Raw genomic sequence first — 20,192 nt, 5'->3', positions numbered from 1 at the left:
AATAATAACAACGAAGAATTTGTCATGTTTGCATAAATATAATCTTTACGTTACCATGTTGGAATTGATTCCCTTGTCACGGATTCTGAATGCTGTATGTCTCTGCCAAACGAATCAGTCAAACCTACTGCATTTATATATCTTGTCTCTTTGATGCAGCATCTTCTTTAACCATATTTAGTTTAATTTTAAAGTTTTGGAGGATTTCTTTTTTAATTTATAGTTATTATAAATTCAAAAATTATATAAAAATAAGTTTAATAATATTTAAATTAAATATTTGTATTAAAATTTATATGTTTATTATTTTTATATTATATATCACAAAAATTTGAAATAATTATTTTAAAAACTTTTATAATTAAAATATGTTATTACAACAAATGTGAGCTTTTAATAATTTTTTTTAACATTTTTTCATATGTGATGTTAGAGTAATAAATAATATCAAAGTAACATATTAGACATTGAAGTAACATATGAAATAACAGACAATCTACACTAACATAATGTATAATAACACTATTATATGACTTATTCATATCACTAGCTACTTGCTGAGAATTTTTATTAATAATATATTTTAAATTTTTAATAACATATAATGCATACTATTAAATTAAAGCTCAAATATATATATATATAATGAATATTTTTAAAAGAAGTTGAAATAATAATTTTAAGCAAAATGTTGTTGGAGAAGTTCTCCATGAGGTGTACTTTTAAAAATTGAGAATTTGTGCATTCAAACTCTACTCTGCCAAATTAACTCATAATTTATTTGTTTAATTCTCATTAATTTATGACTTTTATCATATTTTAGCAATGTGAGAATTTGGATACACAAATTCTCAAAAAATCTCAAAATACAACTTCAATAAGAAGTTGTCCCACTAAACTTTAAATGCAGCTTCAGCAAAAAATTGTGTTTGAGACTCCTTGCATTGCACAATACCGAACTCACTAAGGCATAGGAGTTTGTGTAGAAAGTTGAGGAGCTTAATTCTCACTAAAGCAATTTGGATACACAAATTCTCATAAAATCCTAAAATACAACTTCACTAAGAAGTTGTCCCACTAACCTCTAAATGCAACTTTAGCAAAAAGCTGTGTTTGAGACTCCTTGCATTGCACAATACCGAACTCACTAAGGCGTAGGAATTTGTGTAGGAAGTTGAGGAGCTTAATTCTCACTAAAGCAATTTGAATACACAAATTCTCATAAAATCCCAAAATACAACTTCAGTAATAAGTTGTCCCACTAACCTTTAAATGCAATTTCATCAAAAAGTTGTGTTTGAGACTCCTTGCACTACACAATACTAAACTGACTAAGGCATAGGAGTTTGTGTAGGAAGTTAGCGAGCTTAATTCTCACTAAAGCAATTTGAAATTTTTTCATTGAAATCTTCAAGCGTCAACTAAATCAAACTATGATTATTATTTTAAAAAAAAAAAAAAATATATATATATATATATATATATATATATATATATATTAAAAGGTGATGTGTAGTTTCTGTCATGTTTGGTAATATTAGTTGTTCTAATAATTGTTAATTATTTTAGTAGTTGTCAACTGTTTTATTAGCTATTAACTATTAGTTGTTAGTTGTTTATATAGTAATTTAAAATAGAAGTGTTCCACAAAAATAACTATTAGATTAACTGTTAAATGTAAAAATAGTAATATTATCTTGTTGACCTTAGTAAAAATTCTCCCTCAATCTTTAAAATTTATGAGAGATAACTTTTTAAGAACTACTCCCTCAATCTCTAAATACTAATATAAATATTATGCCACCAAACAGTATAAATAAGAGAGATAACACTAAACGCTACTTTAAAGACGGTTGTCAAACAATGATTTCATGCTTTAACATTTATATATAGGTTTGTGAGTTATTGATATTGCATCAATTAGCATTTTAAATCTAAATTACTCTAACTACATTTTTGTGTTAACAAAACAAGTGAACAACTCAATTTCGTAAAGTAAATTAAGGAAATTGGTGATATGGCTCAAAAGCTAATCTAAGTGAATAAAATCTAGTGTATTCATTGGTTCACTTGCTTATGAAATTGACTTTGATATTATCTATTGCAACTGCAAGTGTTAAAAATGCATTTTCTAAAATGAAAATTGTGAACTCGATTGCAAAATCAAATAGGAGATCAATTGTGTATGACTCTTTAGTTAGATATAATAAGAAAAATGTTTTTAATAATATTGATAATGAAGTAATTATACAAACTTTCAAGAAAATTATAGCTAGAATTATTATTTTATAAAATTATTTTCTTGTTTTACTCAATTATTATTATATATTGAAAATTTACATGCATTATTTTTTTTTCTCTTAGTAGATAATCTATTATATATTGTGTATAATTTTGTCTATTATACATTGTGTACAATTTTTTTCTCTAAATAAAATAAAATATTTTATTTCACAGAAAATAATCTATATAGAACATGTTTTTCATGAAAATTATTTTCTAAGAAAATGTTTTTTATTTTTTTGTTGTAATGTTAAATTAATAGTATGTACTCATATTATGAATATATAAATATTTTCACATTATAATAAGATTATCAAAATTTATAAAATGAATTTAGTTTTTAAAAAGATGAAGTTATTTTTTAAAAATAATTTAAATTTTTTTATCAAAAAATATTTTACATAGTCTATTTTTCAATACTAAAATAAATTAAAAATATATTTTTTAAAATATATTTTCTGCAAAATAACGTAGCCTAAGATAGCAAATTTCTGAAGCAATGCATGAATTACATGTAGGAAGGTCATGAAAAATTAATTTCATGAATTATATGGCATGCAATAAAAGATTAACAGGTGAATGTTCTATTACAAGAAGCAAGAAAGCATAGCAAAATTAAAATGGCTTTCTGATGATAAATGAAAATTTTGTTTATTTAGGAAAATTGTTTTTGTGATTTTTATGAAATTACTGAAAAAAGGAATATAATTATTGAAATAAAATAAATTTAAAAATTTATTAAATTAAATATTAAGGATAACAAAAAATAAATTATTTTTAATTAAAAATTAATGAATTAAAATTTAATAGCAATAAAAAAATTAGTTGTGAAATGATATTTTTTTAGTGACGTGTCAGACGAACGGAATTAGATATTTAACTTTGGAGTAAAAAATAAATATTAAAAGGAAGTTACATGAAATGGATTAAAATAAAAATATAAAGGATTAAGAGATTAAAATTAAATAATATAAAAATATAAATAAAAATTAAATAAAATAAAAATATTAGAGGGATAAATTATAATTTTTTAAAAAATATATTAAAATTTGTAAGTAAAATTTTAAGGGAACATACCATAATTTTTTTTTTAAAATTACATATAAAACTGTGAATAAATTTTTAATTTTAAAAATTTTTGGAAGCCATAGCCGTTCGTACAGTGCACTGACAGAGGCATTAAGGGGCCAAGAGGATATTGGGCTCCGAAATTTTAAAAAATATTAAAGGTATAATAATTTTTTATACGAAAATAAAAATGGAAGTTAAATTATCTTAAATTCCTTTATTTTTAATGAAATTAATATTTATATATTTTTTTTGAGAAATGTAGTATTTAATTTTTTTAATTTTATAACAATTTACTTACATAATTAAAATATTATATGATTAATCTTTATGAATTTACTTTAAATAACATTTTAGTTCTTGAATTTTTAGGTAAAATTAATTTTTAATTTCTAAGAAAATAAAAATAAGAGATTAAAATATTATTTTATCTAAAAAATAGACAATAAAAGTTATTTAACATAAGTAAGAGATTAAAATATAATAAAAATATAAAATTTTATATATTTTTTTAAATAAGATCAATTTATTTCAATTCTTAAAAATTGAGTATGTAAGTATAAATTTCACTAATTATTAATAAATTTAATAATTTCTTCAATAGAAGAAAATTCATTCAATTTTGTAAATGATGTGCTTAGAGTTTTAACTAAAAATTTTTTAAAAAATTTTATACTAAAATCAATAAAAATTTCTAATGTCAATAATTTTTAAAATTGTTATAATACTAAATATGTTTTAGAATAACAAAGTTAGAAATTTTAATTTAATGTTTAGATTTTTTGATAAATTAATAATAAAAGATCAATTTTAGTACAATTTTTTTTATTTATCTCATTTAATCATTATAATATTCTATTAAGTTTGGTAAAATTTCTTTAATAATAAAATTTAATGAGTTAGTAAAAAATTTAGAGATATAAATATTTAATTTTATGTAAAATTCTTTATATTTTTTTTCCTAATATCAAAGTTGAAATAATTGAAAGAAATAAGTAATGTTCAAAATTTTTTAAACTGATAACAAATTATCAATATAAAAAATAAAAAATTTTATTAATTTTTTAAAAAAATTATAATTTTAATTTTTATAAAATATATATATATATATTTATTTTCACATAATTATATAAATGGATCTCCCGAAACAAAATTTCTGACTCTCTCACCGGTACGGTGGGTAGTTCCACCCTTCGGCCAAGTTGAATTGCAGGATTGCTTTTCATTCCTTCTTTTTCTTTGATTTATTTAAAAAAAAAAAAACAAGTAAAAAATCAATGGTGGCGTGGGAGGTGGAATTGTAAGAAAAATTGATGGCGAGAATGTAGAAACGTTGACTGGTGGCCGGATTAGCTTACGTGGAGACAGGTAAAGCTGACGAGCTGACGTGGACAGGTAATGAAGGTGATCGCCATTAAGGTGACGATACGAATAAAGGGACCGTAGATGAAGGCCACCCGACGATGACATCGAAGCCGCGGGACGAAAAGCGTGGATGGTCCACCTGTAATGGAGCTGGATCTTACCCTACTATATAATTATTTCTTTCTCTCTCAACGGCTCTGCTCAAACTTACATATTAATTTTTCTCTTTTATAGTAAACTCATTAGCTTTGAAATTTATTTTAATATTATTTAATTAAAATTTATTATTATATTAATTTTTTTAATTTAATAAAGGTATTATGAATTGAGCATAATATTACATAGTAAGATGTAGTTTTTTTATTATAAAAATAAATAATTTTAAAATAAATAAATAAGAGATTTAAATTTAAAATTTTTTATATTTTTTATATTTTAAAGACGGAAAAAAATTAATTTGACTATTTGATTAATATATATTAATTATTTTAAAGATAAATAAATCTTAAAAATTAATGGTAGAGTTGATAAAAAATGATATTTATATAAAAAAATCCATATAAATTATATTTAAATTATTGAAATGAAAATGGAAGATTTATTTGATGCTATAGCTCTATATTTACTTAGCAAGTAATGGGGTTTTTTTTTTTTTTCACATTTTAACTTTTTAAAGGACACCACAGCCTTGCTCCTTCTTTGGGGGCCATCAGCAAGTGGAAGAAGTGTATAGAACTAGAGTCAACTCTTCATCATTGCACCAAAATGGGCACATCCTATGGATCTAATTGATATATCTCTCTCACATTTAGATTTAAATTTGTAATAAAAATATTAATTATTTTTTTTTATCGTCAAGATATTTTTAACTAATTTCTATCGAAATTAAATTTCTACTCTAACGGTTTTAAGCGTGTATTCAATAATATTAATTTAATATATTCAAAATAAATAATTTAAAAATACTCTCTAATAAAATTAAATTCGTATGATGATGAAGGGAAACTTTTATTTTTATCAATAAAAAAATATTAATTAATTAATAAAATAAAAAGTGAAATCATATATTTTCCACAACCAAACATTCACTTTCGAAAATGTGTCATCTTTCATTTAAGTAGAGGAAGGAGAGGGACCATTTTTGCCTATAAAACATGAGTGCTGTATAAATTTTGTATTTTGGTATTTGGTTAGATTTTACAGAAGTCATCTTTTGATAGTAGAATAGATATTCACATAGAAAGTAGCCATGTTAAATTTAGATTTAGCCCCACACTCTCTACTTTTAGGGCACAAATATTGTCATTGGATTTGTTTCAACAACTAGATAAATCTAGATCTTCATACACACATGTATCACATTTGTTTATCTAATTAATATTACTAATAAATGTAATTATGGTCTACCATTGATACTTAATGATCATCAACAATTAAATATTAATAGATGATTTATGGTGAAAATTAAAATTTTTTACTTTTAAGTGTGTTAGTTATAGTTTTGAAATATTTTTTAACAGATAATTTAAAATCATTATTATTTTATGAATTCATATTTAATGTGAAATTTTAGTTTAAAATGTGAATAATATATGTTATTTTTTTTTTTTGTCATGTGAGGCATTTGCAATTAATATATATTGATAGGAAGGTTTTTGTAATTATACAAACTCAATTTCACTATGTATTTATTAGGAAAGTCTAAATTAACCTATTTTTATTTTTTTGTCTAAATTAGTCTAAAATTTTCGATTTAAGCTCAATTTAGTAAAAAAAAAAGGAAAATTAAGAAATTAAATTTCTTAATTTTTGAGTTTAAATAAAAAAATCAAGAAATTTAACTTCAAAATAAAAAATTTAACCGATCAAAGTTTTTAAATTAAGAAATTTAACCTTTAAATTTTAATTTTTAAATTAAATTGAGTTTAAATTTAACCTTTTCAAATAATTTAGATAAAAAATTAAAAATAAATTAAATTAAACTTCTAAGAACGAAATTAAACATTCTAATTTATCCCAATAGTGGTTTAATTGAGTGAAAGAGATATTTGGAGAGGAATGGGATCCTATATGCATTAGATAGATTGTTCTATTTATCACGTTTATTTTGCATAATTAATTGTGAGTTGAAAGGGCAATGGAAGATGAATTTTCCGTTCTTTTTAGCTTGCTTGATCCTCGTTGCGTTAGCTAGGCCGTTAGGTGGTTTAATTTCTTGAAATAAAAGGATACTCTCTTGAAATATATACCAACCAAAGCATCTTTTTCAAGGATTATAATTTAAAATTAAGACTTTATAGTTTTAAAAATGATTTTAATATTATTAAATTAAAATTTGTTAATTTAAATAAATAAATTAATAACTTTATTATTTTTATATATTAATATAACATTATTAATATTTAAAAATAAATTATTTATGCCATAATTAAGGAATTAAAAAAAATACCATTTTACATTTCGTCTCATTATTGTAAGGCTAACTAATAAATTTAAAGATTTAAATTAATTAATGAGTGAATTCACGTTTCACTTTAATATTAAAGTACTGTTTGGTTCAAATTTTATATTTTTTAGAAAGTAAACTTCTCATAAAATAACTTACCCTCATGGTGTAATTAAGTTACTTTTCTACAAATTGAAGAAAATTTCTTCCCTAGCTTTTTAAGCAAGTTGAGATAAAATGCCAAAATAAGATATATTTACACACTTACTTAAAATTTAAAATTCTCTAACCAAATTACCGCTAATCAAATAAGGCCATTAATATATATATATATATATATATATATATATATATATATATATATATATAAATGCAAAAGTTGTCAGTTGTGGCCATAACCCTATGGCCTTGGTCATAAAATAGGGGAATAGGGGTCACCTGGTCCTAGCTGGTAGTTAGGATTTTGGGGGTGGGTGGTTAGATCTCTTCGAAGACATCGCTCAAATATATATAAAAAGAAAACGAGCAATTGCATTTATTATGAATTTTTTTTTTTAAGATTTTAAACTCCCTTTCCCATAAAAATAAATTTATATTTTATTCTTTTAAATAAAATTTATTTTTATTTTTACATAGTTTAATAAACTTAAATATATATATATATATATATATATATATTTATTTTTAATTTAAAAAAAAAAATCTCGCGCCACTTTTAATTTTTAAAATATCTTATCTTATACATTAACATTCATACAGTAGAATTAATACAACCCTGAATAAGCAATGTGCAAGAATAAATTCTGAATGAAGTGAGTGAGTTACGAAAAATGTTGACATAGAAAAAAATCAATAAACTTATTAAATTGCTCATTCATTTTTTTTAAAAAAATTTAAATTAGTTTATCTTCTTCTTCCTTGAGTACTTAAATCTATTGATCTTGATCTTCATGAATTTTAAGATTTTTCTCAAACATCAAATTGATATATAGTTAAATCGATGCAAACCAAACAACAACAAGAGGATAACCAAGAATTAAACAAAAATAGAAAGAACAATTTCAATGTTAATGAAACACTAATCTAAATAAAATACGACAAATCAAATGCCCATAATGCTTACTCAAAATAAACAAAATTTCCCAACAAAATTTTGTTAACTCGGTCTAAGTTAACAAAAGCTGAATAATTCTAATCATAACTAAAATTCTGTTTAATACTAAACCATAAAAAATCCAAAGAAACTCAAATTTCATTTTCAAACCATCAACTTATATATTGTAGTATTTGTGAACTTGAACTCTATAAAGATGATGAGGTTCTACCATTGACTCTTATTTTTGTACAATTTATTCCTTTTGTTTTCTTGCATGTAAATCAGTCATCATGTTTGTTGAGTCTTTGCCTGTGCAAGCAATTTGATGAAGGCAGAATTAATTTATGCTGAGTAAATCAAAGCAAAAAATTTCCCAAAATAAAAAACCAAGTAAATGAGGCTATGAAGATACGCAACAATCGATCACAAGAGCCAAGGGAAAACGAAGAAAACAAATAAATGACTAGACAAGTAAAGAAAAAGAGAAAGATTCACTACCAAATGTGTAGAAATTTGAGAAGCGAAGAGAATGAAAGATTGTTTGATATTGTGAGAAAGCCAAAGAATGATAATTGAGGTTTTTTGTACAAAGACTCGATGTTAAGGTACAACAATATGGTTCTATGGCTTTTTAAAATTGTGCATTAGCTAGATCTGGGAATTGCATTAAGCAACAGAGAAAGCAAGAGACACTGTGTTTATTTGTGCAAAAATGTGAGTAGAGGTGAAATGGAAGAGACGGTTGTGAAAAGGAGAGAGGGGAAAGAAGAGGAGATGGAAGAGGGTGGAAAGTAGAAGAAATAGGTCTGCAACCTTTGTTTGTTTCTTGAGAAAATTAAAAAAATGAGAAGATACAGAGGTGAGATGGATCAAGAAAAAATGACATAGTTTATGCCTAGACGAAGGATAGAGAGCATGAGAAAATTAAAAAAATTTATATTTATAATACACATATAAAATAAGTATTGGATAAATGATTCACATCAGGACTATTTTTAACACGTCAGAGCGCTTGTACAATATGTTTTCTAATTATCTATTTACAAGGTTCACTTAATTTTAATTTTTTAAAGATAGAGAACAAGATATGATAATTTAAGATTTACATTGCAATAATATTTTTTTTATTAAAATTTAGAGGTGAATTTATGTATTTAGTCATTTAAAAAATATAATTAAAGTAATACATTTTACTTAGTATTTTTTATTATATCATCTCCTGATATTGTTTCATTAAACATTAAATTACTCGACTAATCGGGGTAGACTGATTGCTTTTTCTTCACCTTCAAAGTACAAAAAATGGAGAGGTCTCAAGTTTTAGTCTCTCATCTACCTAATATATGATTATTCACTTTTATAGTAAGAAATAGAAGTAATTATTTTTCATACAACTTATCAATTGTGCCCGACCTATAATGCTCCATTGAATCTAAAATGAAACATTAAATGACTCATGTTGTTAAATTATTCTTGGAAGTAATAAACTTTTATTTTTTTAATACATATTAAATCGGTACATATTAATAAGTAAATAAATATATTAGTAAACTACTATTTCTTTGGAGAAATACTAGACTACTATTTTGGAAGAGAATGTTTCCTAAGATAAGGGACTAATGAAAAAGGAAAGGTAGTACATCATGGAGAGATTATTAAGTATAGTGATTTGTCATTATAAATAATGTTATAATAAACTAAGAAATTATTATTTATTTTATATATTTTATTTTTCATTGTTGATATTATTCTCCACTTCTACAGATATGGTTAATGGATATTAGGGTTAGAATTTACAAGACAATAATAAAAAATACCAAATAGATTAATTAACTATCATTTCACAAGTCAGTATTATAAACTCGACTATTAAAGAATAGAAATGTGATTAAGAGATTGATTCACATACCTAATAGTCTTTTTATAGCCGTTGGTGTAAATTTTTGTTGAGATTAGGAGATTATACTAGAGTAGGACTTGAAGTCTATTTTACTTGGGAGTTCTACTAGCATTAGGATTGTAATTATGGCAAATATTACGGATCTTTATCTTTTAGTGAGTCTTACGAGTATCTAGGAATGAAATGAGCAAACATCATTACTGGGACAACTAGAGCGAGTGTCCGAAGTAGCTTAATCCAGCTATCCTTACCTATTAGTTGGTTACTTGCTCGTATGTACCATTTTTCAAAACTGTAGTGTCAATTATTCATTTTTATATTTCATGATAAATTATAGAAGTTTCATATGTCATTTACTTTTTTCATAATCAATTTTTTTTTTCTATATCCAAAGCCATGCCTATCTCTTGTTTTTAGCTTCATATAGCCTAGAGGTGCCTATAATTTAGGAATCGCCTATTCAAGTTTAAATCTTGCCACCTTTTGTTAAATGAATTTTCTATTCCTTCCATTTGCTTTTATCTATGTTTAAGGTTTTTACATGTTAATTAAAAAATTATTAAATTATCTAAATTATAATAAATATTTTTTAATTGATTAAATTATTTTTTATCTCAATTAATTAAGAAAGAAATGAACATTAAGATAAATTTTAAGAAATTATATAAATAATTATTATATTTAGTAGAAATAGGTTATAATTAGAAAAAAAATAAGTAATAATCTTTAAATTTTTTAAATAATAGATAAGTACGAATAAAATAATTTTTAAAAAATAATAAATAAAAATATAATATTAAACATGGAGCACTTTCTTTTACTTTAGAGAAAAAAGTTAAAATTGGTCTATATTTTTATGTAGTTTATAGTTAGATTCCCATCATCCATGCTCTCTACTGTTTAGAAAATGCGAAAGCATGTGCTGCTACAAAGTTTTATGGGTAATACTCAAAAGATAAATTTTAAATACATACTTGAAATTTAATTAAATTAACTTTTTATTATATTTATGACCCAACAATTTCAATAATAAAATTTTATTTTATTATATTATAAAATTTTTTCATCCTTATCAACTATACTAATTCTATTGGGTAATTAAATTATCATTAATACGAGTGAAAATACGTTTTTAAATGCATTATATTAGTATATATAAGCAAAACCGACTTAAAAACTTCTGGAAGGCAAATAAATAAATAAATAAAATAGAATTATTTAATATACACAGGACATTGTTAGAGAATGGCATGGAGTTTGACTGATCCTAACTACTACACTTGAAAGATAATTAGTTAAAAAGCAGATAAGATAACTAGAAAAAGTAGGTGATTTCTATTTGGCAAGCTGAGGTAATCTGCTGAAGAATGACTTCATTACGATTGGAGGAACTAAGTGGATGATAAAATTATAAATGCACAAGCAAAGCAATTTTGATTCAACAGCTTCACTTTAAAAAAAATTAAAAGAAAAATTTCAAATTCTTGAAAGGCCTCTGATGCTGTAGTTAAATTCATGCTTGTTTAGTGTGTGTGTGTATATATATATATATAAAATTTATTGTATAATTTATTTATTCGATTAATATAATAATTATTCTTAAAATTTTATTATAAATTATGAAAAATTATAACAAGTTATTTTAATTATTCTAATTTTACACCCACACATATATTTTGAAGAAATTCTGACATATATTTAATTGATCTATAAATTATAGATATGTATACAAATTGCATTTATTGTATGATATAAATATTTTAAAATAATTATTCCTAATAATTAAGAACATGATAGACATAAAATATTTTAATAAAAATTTATTTAGAATATTTTAAAATAATATATATCTATATAATTATTCTCAATATATATATGTATATATATTATATTTTAAATATAATATATATAATTACTTAAAGGATATATAATTATTTAAATATATAACATATTATCTATTTATAAATATAAAATTTAAATAAAAGATTAATTTGTTAATAAAATAAAGTTTATAGATTTACTTGTTTTAATTGAAAATTTAATAAATGGTGATTTTAAAGGAGAAAATAATTTATTGATAGTATATAATTAGAGAGGATAAATTATTTTAAATTGAACATAAAAAATTAAGTTAAGAACAAGCGAAATTACTTGTATGATGTGGATTCCTTTTTTATTTTTATAAAGTTTAATCAAAGATAGAAATAAAATAATTAATAAATAAATTTTATTTTTCTCTTTTTTTAAAAATAATTTTTTCCTTTGTTTCAAAATATAATCATTTTTTTAAATAATTAATTTATTAGTTTATAAATATATTCATATTTAATATATATATTTTTAATTATAAATTTATTATTATTAATTATAATTAGACTAATTAATATCAGTTATTTATTATTATCGGAATGTATATTAAAAAAATTAAGTAATATATATAAAAAATTAAGTAATATATATATATATATATATATATATATATATATATATATATATATAAAAGAACGGTGTTGTGAAAAAAAAAAAAAAAAGGTTGTTTGAGAGGGTGGAGTGCGTGCTAAGTTGTGGAGAGGATATTTAGTGGACCGACATTCTTGTGAAAAAGATTAAATAATTTTAAAATAATTTGTAAAAAATTAAAAATCTAAAATAAAACTGGGGTACTAAAAAAATTAAAAAAAATAATTTAATTATTTTGGAGCTCAATTTAAAAAAAAAAAATTACAAAACAAACAAAAAAAACAACACAAACTGTGTGCTAGGGGATTGAGAAAAGCTTAATAGTAATTATTATTCAAATTATAAAATTTTTGAAAAATTAAAAAAAAGCATTAAAAGAAATGAATATTTGAAAGGAGGAAAATAGATAAGAAGGATAAAAAGATTATTTGTGGATGATATTATTTGTTTATATTTTTGGTATGTTAAATTTCCTTCAGTAATAATATAGATTTTTAAATTAAAAAAATAAATATTAAAAAATAAAAGATAATAAAATATTTTAAAATTAAATTGATTCTACGCGCCTTTAGTTCATTAAAAGGAAAAAAAAAATTGAATACATCACCGCTCCTTGATAAATTTTATTACGATTTAATATCTCAAATTGAATATATTAATAAATGAATTGGTATAAAATAAAAAAAAATTTATGAAAAAAATTTAGGGATTAAATTACTGTTCTTATGAACTGTGGATTGGGATTTATTTCAGTACATATGTAATGTAATCTTGACAAAGAGACTAATTTAATTTATCCAAAAATTAAAAAGGGTGCAAGTGTATCGCTCATAGGCAGTTTTCTTTTCGTTTAGCGTCTCCTCCGGCTGTTTATTAATTTATTCAATTTTTTTAAAAAAAATATCCTAAAAAAAGGACTATTTTCTTTTATAAAAAATTATATTTATTTACGAGAGTATAATGTTATTTTTTAATACTCTTAATGAAAAGCGGCTTATGAGAGACAGAGAGAGAGAGAGAGAGAAGGGGGGGAGGGAGGGGGCCGGGGGAGGGGGAGCGCGTGGGGGTTGGAGCTGGGGGATTGGGAAGCGCATATAAAAGGCCCCCCAAGAGCGGCCAGTCTCATTTGGTAATTCATTAATTTTCTCTTATCACTTATCGTCCCCTTAACTTTTCATCTGAACTATCACCGTAGTTTTCCCCTTACTTTTCATCTGAACTATCACCGTAGTTTTCTTGATATTAAGCAAGCTTTTCTTTTCATGGAGTTTGCTCTTATTTAACCACTGAAATAGATAAAGCTAGCTTGCTTGTAGACTCTGCACACCCTACAAAGACTGCAGCTGTCAAATCTTCTACTTCTTCTTCTTCAGGTGGTCTAATTGAAAGATAACATTAGCATTTATATAGTTCTTTTCGTTCTTGGACTTTATATTACTTCTTTTTTTGTGTTTCAGGAACTTTTGTATTCTGCTTTTGTTCTTCTTTACTCTGTTGGGCTTAATGGTCCTTTTTTTTTTTGGTTTCACATGAAAAAAAAAGGTGGTGTAAATAAGGAAATGATGAAGAAAATGAAGTATGTGTTGGTGACTGGAGGAGTAGTAAGCGGACTGGGCAAAGGAGTGACGGCTAGTAGTATTGGAGTGGTTCTTAAGGCCTGTGGTCTTCGTGTTACTTGCATCAAGATAGGTCTCTCCCTCTTCCTTTGATCTTCTTATGGAAAAAAAAAAAAAGAAAAAGAAAAAGAAAAATAAAAAGAACCCTTATTTGTGTTGATGTTATAGGAAAAAAATGTAACTCTTTTGGTAGATATCCTGATGCCTGTTTTGGATTTTTCAATTCAAGTTTACAACTTGTTTTCCTGTATGTTTATGTGGAAAAGGGGGAAAAAAATAATTACAAGTGTTTTCTCATCCGCAACACTTCTAATCACAACCTCTGCTTTTCCTCCACCTCTGCTGTCTCTCTCTCTCTCTCTCTCTCTCTCTTGGTTGGCTAAATAAACATGAGCAAGAGGTGAATATGGAATATTTATGCTTTTTTTTTACACAGATTTTTTTTTTTGACTTGTAATACCTTTCACAGATGTGTGCTAATAGCTTTTCTTTTCTTTTCCATTCTGTTCCTTTTACTCCCCCTTTTTTTTGTTTTTATTTTTGTTTTTAATTTTTTTTTTCATCCTATAGATTGGGGTCATTCTGATTTTTTTTTCTTTATTTTATTCCTAAAAACTGGTTATCATGTCCAACTATCGTTGATTTTTTTACTCCCTTTAGATTCTTCTTTCCAAAGCTTCACAGTTGACAAAGTTGTTTCTTTAAATTTGTGAACTCAGATCCTTATATAAACAGTGATGCCGGAACAATGTCACCTTTTGAACATGGAGAGGTTTTTGTCTTGGATGATGGTGGAGAGGTACATATTCTTCCTTCAATTCCATTTTTTCAAAAAGACGATTTCTTAGTGGGTTATTAACAAGGTAACGTGATCTGTGTCAGATCATAACCTTAAGAATCTCAAGTCTACATGTTCTGTTTCTGATTAGCCACTTTGAACGTGTTAGATAAATGCACTAAATATTAACTTCTTCTTCTTCTTCTTCTTCTTCTTCTTCACCATGAGAGTACCACTAAAGAATAAGAATTGATTATAAGTCATGTCAGAAGAGGAAGGAGGAAAAACAGAAAACAGTAGCTAAAAGTGTTGAAATTTCTAAAAGTTTTGAAGAAAATAACTTGATTTTGTTGTTTGAAAGGTGGACTTGGACCTTGGAAATTATGAACGGTTTCTAGATATCAAATTGACAAGAGACAATAATATCACCACTGGAAAAATTTACCAGGCAAGTGGATTAATTTCCAAATTTCTGTGTTTCTTATGTGTCTGCGGCTAGAGAAAAGGATCATCAGCCAGTCGACTTCTTGTTATTTTACTCTTTTCTTTCTTTTCTTTTTGGCATGGTAGGCTGTTATTGACAAGGAAAGAAGAGGAGATTATCTGGGAAAGACTGTCCAGGTATTCCTCTATTGCTGAACCCCTCTGTAAAATGGTCCTGAACTATTGCTTGCAAAAGCCTTATCCATCTCTTTCTTGTGTTATTGCAACCTGTAGATTGTTCCTCATGTTACTGATGCTATTCAAGAATGGATAGAACGCGTGGCAATGATACCAGTGGATGGCTTACCTGGTCCTGCTGATGTTTGTGTCATTGAATTGGGTGGCACTATAGGTACGCGAACAACAACATAGACATTCTTGAAGAACAGTAGCAACAGCTGTTTCAGTGTTTTCTCTCAGTTACAACTTGCAATAAACTTTTGTGCTTGTAGGAGATATTGAGTCCATGCCATTTATTGAGGCTCTAGGACAGTTCTCGTATCGTGTGGGTAAGAAAATTTGCCTGTGATGCATTTTAGGTGTTCTAGCTTTTAAATTTGGTTGTTGATATTTTTCTTCTTTTCAAAAACTCTTTGTTTCAGGAGTTGGTAACTTTTGCCTGATTCATGTCAGCCTTGTTCCTGTTTTAAATGTTGTTGGTGAACAGGTACTCTTTAGAAAATAGATGGGAGGGGTTTTGTCTGTGTGTGTCTTCTTTGCCTATATGAATGAATCTTAGTCAGTCTAATGAGCACAATGAAATATGTATTCTTTACAGAAAACGAAACCAACTCAGCATAGTGTTCGTGGACTGAGAGCATTAGGATTGACACCAAATATCTTAGCTTGTCGCAGCACATTGGTCTCTCTCTCTCTCTCTCTCTCTCTCTCTCTCTCTCTCTCTCTCAAACACACATAACACACATAACACACATAACACACCTGCAGATAAATACTTATGTTGGCTTCATATGTTAAATTTGAATTAATTTTGCAGGCACTTGACGAGAATGTAAAGGTGAAACTCTCTCAATTTTGCCATGTACAGGTGCGTTGATTAGAAGCAAAGACCTTTTATTTTTTTTTTAATGAATATTTTTTGATCTTTAACTCATGTAGTTTGTAAGACCATATGTTTTTCAGGCAGAAAATATCATCACTCTCTATGATATTCCCAACATCTGGCGCATTCCTTTGCTTTTAAGAGTAAGTACCCTTTTAGGACTTGTGAAATTCAGTTTAGTGTGCAGCTTCTGATTCTTACAACTATTATGTGGATATGCTTCTTCTCAATTAGGATCAGAAGGCGCACGAAGCGATTTTGAGAGTGCTGAATCTTCATTGGTTTGTATTCTCATTAATTTTTCCCTCTTTCTGATGCATAGGCACCACATATTCCATGGCATCTTCTATTATTGCCTGGCATCGTTATGTGATTGTTTATTATAATGTGCAGTACTAATAGGGAGCCTAGCTTAAAGGAGTGGACTTCTAGGGCTGATATCTGTGATATGTTGCATGAACCGGTGGGTTTCAGGACAATTTGAAATGATGAATATTCTCAAATTTTTCAATGTTTGTTTCCTGAGATTATCTTTTTTCAAACCATCAAATGACAGGTCCGAATTGCCATGGTTGGAAAGTATACTGGTCTTACAGATTCCTATCTGTCAGTAATAAAGGTATGCTCATCTATCATACCTTGAAAAACTTTCAATTATTATTCAGAAGGAAGCTTCTTGTTTCCATGTATTGTAGTCTTTCGTAACAGTCGTTGCTTGTTGAGTTTATTAGTTATAAAGTATCAATTATATTTATTTGTTGAAATATGTTTACAATCAGGCTCTTTTGCATGCATCTGTTGCTCTCCGTAGGAAACTTGTAGTGGACTGGGTTCCAGCTTGTGACCTTGAGGATGAAACGGCAAAAGAGGTATAATTCAGAGTAGTCACATTGTAAATGAATCATTTATCTTTTATCTTGTTCCACATCTTGAAATGAATGCTTTCTTTGCAGAATCCTGATGCTTATAAGGTTGCATGGAAATTGTTAAAGGTTTGTGTTGTTCGTTGATGGCTCTTGCATTGCATATCTGGTTTAAAATGCTTTCTTTTTAATCTTACCCCTCCTAAGTTGCTTGGGTGGCCAATTAACAAGTTTCTATCCTCAGGGTGCAGATGGCATTCTTGTTCCAGGAGGGTTTGGTGAGAGAGGTGTGGAAGGGAAAATTCTCACAGCCAAGTATGCAAGAGAGCATAGGGTCCCATTCCTTGGCATTTGCCTTGGAATGCAAATTGCAGTCATTGAATTTGTACGATCTATTCTTGGTTTGCAAGATGCTAACAGCACGGAATTTGATCCTAACACTAAGAAGCCCTGTGTCATATTAATGCCTGAGGTTTTTTATCAGTTCTCTTCAGCTTGAATTACAATGATTATCCTTTTCTTTTTGAACCTTTAGTCTGATGTTCTTCCCTTTTTGACAGGGTTCAAAAACCCATATGGGCGGTACTATGCGTCTTGGGTCGAGGAGGACATATTTCCAAGTCATGGACTGCAAATCTGCAAAATTGTAAGTACCGTGAAGTTTCTAAAGAAATAAGAAAGCAAGGTTCTTCTGGCCATATTATTATACTACAATGAAAAGGAACATTTCTTTAACAATAAATTTGAATCAGAACTTATATATATGAGTATTAGTACTGGCATCTTTATGAGTATACATCTAACTTGTGATATGGATTCTGGTAGATATGGAAATAAAAGTTTTATTGATGAGAGACATCGGCATAGATATGAGGTATGGACCATGAAGCTGTGTACGCTTATCTTGCAAGTAGCTGTAGTTGGACAGAAGTAATAAAGTAATTCTATGCAGGTGAATCCTGATATGGTATCTCGCCTGGAGGAAGCTGGGCTTTCATTCACTGGCAAAGATGAAACTGGTCAGCGAATGGAGGTATGGCTTTGAGTGCAATGAAATTTATTGATTTCATATAATTTTCAAATTGATTTAATGGTCTTTGCATCTGGGGGTGCTTCTGAGTTAATTTTTGGAATTTTGATATCTCAGATTGTTGAGCTGCCTAATCATCCTTACTATATTGGTGTTCAATTCCATCCTGAATTTAAATCAAGACCAGGAAAACCCTCTGCTTTATTCTTAGGTAACTCTCATTCATCCCCATATTGAATGTTTTGCTAGTTACATTTATTGGAAATCTGCTGTTTCTTCATCTCTAGCATATACTGATTGTGTACTGCTAGTATTGAGGTGGAAGTTATACAGAAAACTTCATTTCAGTTCTTTTCATTTTTCATATGGTTTATTTGGATATAAAGGGTAATTAAGATATATAATTCTTGCTTCTGATTTCTGAAATTTTTTAATGTTATAGTGAAAATTAAAACAATGCAGAAAACTGGGTTCCTAGTTGGTGTTTGTTCTTTAGTGACAGGAATTCATGTCCTGATATTGATGGCCCCCATATCACGTGCATCGTTTTCTTGACTGCTTAAAAGGGTGAAATAATCTAATGAAGAAACCTGTCATGCCTGAGAAGTCTTGTTTGTTTTTAGTCCTTTTTGTCCTATCTGAAGAACCTAACTTGATATTTCTCATTTTTCACGAGTACATTAATAATTTATTGTCATCCAAATGCAGGACTAATTGCAGCAGCATGTGGGCAATTAGATGCTCTCTTGCATGGCTACAAGGTTCCCAATGGAATAAGCAATGGAATTCCAATACAAAAAGTAAATGTTTACCAAAATGGACACGTTGCAAAGTTTGCAAAAATCGCTGCCGATGGCATATACAGCAACTGCAATAGTGTGCACTACTAGTCTGCTGCTGCCTTTGTTACAGTGCCTATTATTATTATTGTTTTTCTGGAGTGATAGTTGTTCTACTGATACTCTTGCTAGTGTCTTTGGATTGCCTTGTACAGTGAGTTGAGTATGGGTAGCTGTCATTAGTTTCAAGAGAGAATTTGCAACTGGATTGAACAGAGCTGGTTCCTGGTCTTTTAAACGGGACAGCTCTGTTATAATTTACAGTGTAGCATACTTTCTGCTGGTGCTTTTCTGCGAAGATCGTCTTTTACAGTTGTTTTGCAATGAGAATTCCTTTCTTTATTTCTTTTCATCACAACCATTTCTCCTGGATTCAGATCTGACTTTGAGAGGGCATCGTAAAAGAAACAAAATGAACAACTAAAATGGTATCTTTTTCTAATTCAAGAATGAAAAGTTTTACATGACTTCTTGAAAGTGCATAACCTGTGTGTTTGGGTAACATGTTAAACAGTCATCTTAGAACGCTAACTTCAGCCTTTCTAACAAAGCACAGAGGATCCATCTTGGAGACCGCAGATCGTTAATCCCTCTTCAACAGCGCAATCATAGGCTTTATAAAAATAGTAAAAAAAAATACAATAAATAAATAATTGAAGGGGAGAGGAGCATTTTTTTTTCCCATAGCAATAACTTGTTCAAGTGCAAATATTCAAACTTTTTGGTTCCATGAGTATAGCAGTGTGATTAATAGAACAAGTCCTGAAATTCTAATAATATGAATACTTTCTCGTATGAGCAATGAAGACAGGATTGACTACAATCACAATGTTTTGTTGGGAATTTGAATAAGCATACTATTGCTATAAACAATTTGGTTGGCTAACAACTGAAAGGTTGTG

The 20,192-nt window shown here is 26.9% G+C and overlaps 1 protein-coding gene across 3 annotated transcripts; it reads left to right on the top strand.

Moving 5' to 3' along the window:
* Positions 1-13,720: 13,720 nt before the first annotated feature.
* Positions 13,721-19,648, top strand: LOC110651453 (uncharacterized). Of its 3 annotated transcripts, none has more exons than XM_021806804.2 (22): positions 13,721-13,991; positions 14,161-14,307; positions 14,954-15,033; positions 15,374-15,460; positions 15,583-15,633; positions 15,730-15,847; positions 15,948-16,004; positions 16,098-16,162; positions 16,274-16,357; positions 16,493-16,543; positions 16,639-16,701; positions 16,793-16,839; positions 16,952-17,021; positions 17,115-17,177; positions 17,338-17,427; positions 17,512-17,550; positions 17,666-17,893; positions 17,982-18,067; positions 18,247-18,295; positions 18,374-18,454; positions 18,569-18,662; positions 19,160-19,648. In XM_021806804.2, the coding sequence occupies exons 2-22, from the start codon at positions 14,178-14,180 to the stop codon at positions 19,339-19,341; spliced, it is 1,815 nt and encodes a 604-aa protein (XP_021662496.2). In that variant the 5' UTR covers positions 13,721-13,991; positions 14,161-14,177; the 3' UTR covers positions 19,342-19,648. The 3 variants fall into 3 exon arrangements, with proteins under 3 accessions (XP_021662496.2, XP_057985985.1, XP_057985986.1); XM_058130002.1 differs by having other exon boundaries at positions 14,076-14,307; XM_058130003.1 differs by lacking the exons at positions 13,721-13,991; positions 14,161-14,307 and adding an exon at positions 14,348-14,634.
* The last annotated feature ends 544 nt before the right edge of the window (positions 19,649-20,192 follow it).

The sequence above is a fragment of the Hevea brasiliensis genome, chromosome 11 (assembly GCF_030052815.1).
Source record: "Hevea brasiliensis isolate MT/VB/25A 57/8 chromosome 11, ASM3005281v1, whole genome shotgun sequence".
Lineage (NCBI taxonomy): Eukaryota > Viridiplantae > Streptophyta > Magnoliopsida > Malpighiales > Euphorbiaceae > Hevea > Hevea brasiliensis.
The sequence above is the reverse complement of the archived record's forward strand: the minus strand, read 5'-3'. Positions and strand labels throughout refer to the sequence as shown.

Excerpts from the sequence above, each read along its gene's own strand:
- LOC110651453 (XM_058130002.1), top strand. The coding sequence starts at position 14,148 with ATGAAAAAAAAAGGTGGTGTAAATAAGGAAATGATGAAGAAAATGAAG. Across the intron at positions 16,702-16,792 it reads GCATTCCTTTGCTTTTAAGA|GATCAGAAGGCGCACGAAGC; the intron begins GTAAGTACCCTT and ends CTTCTCAATTAG. Across the intron at positions 17,022-17,114 it reads GTGATATGTTGCATGAACCG|GTCCGAATTGCCATGGTTGG; the intron begins GTGGGTTTCAGG and ends ATCAAATGACAG.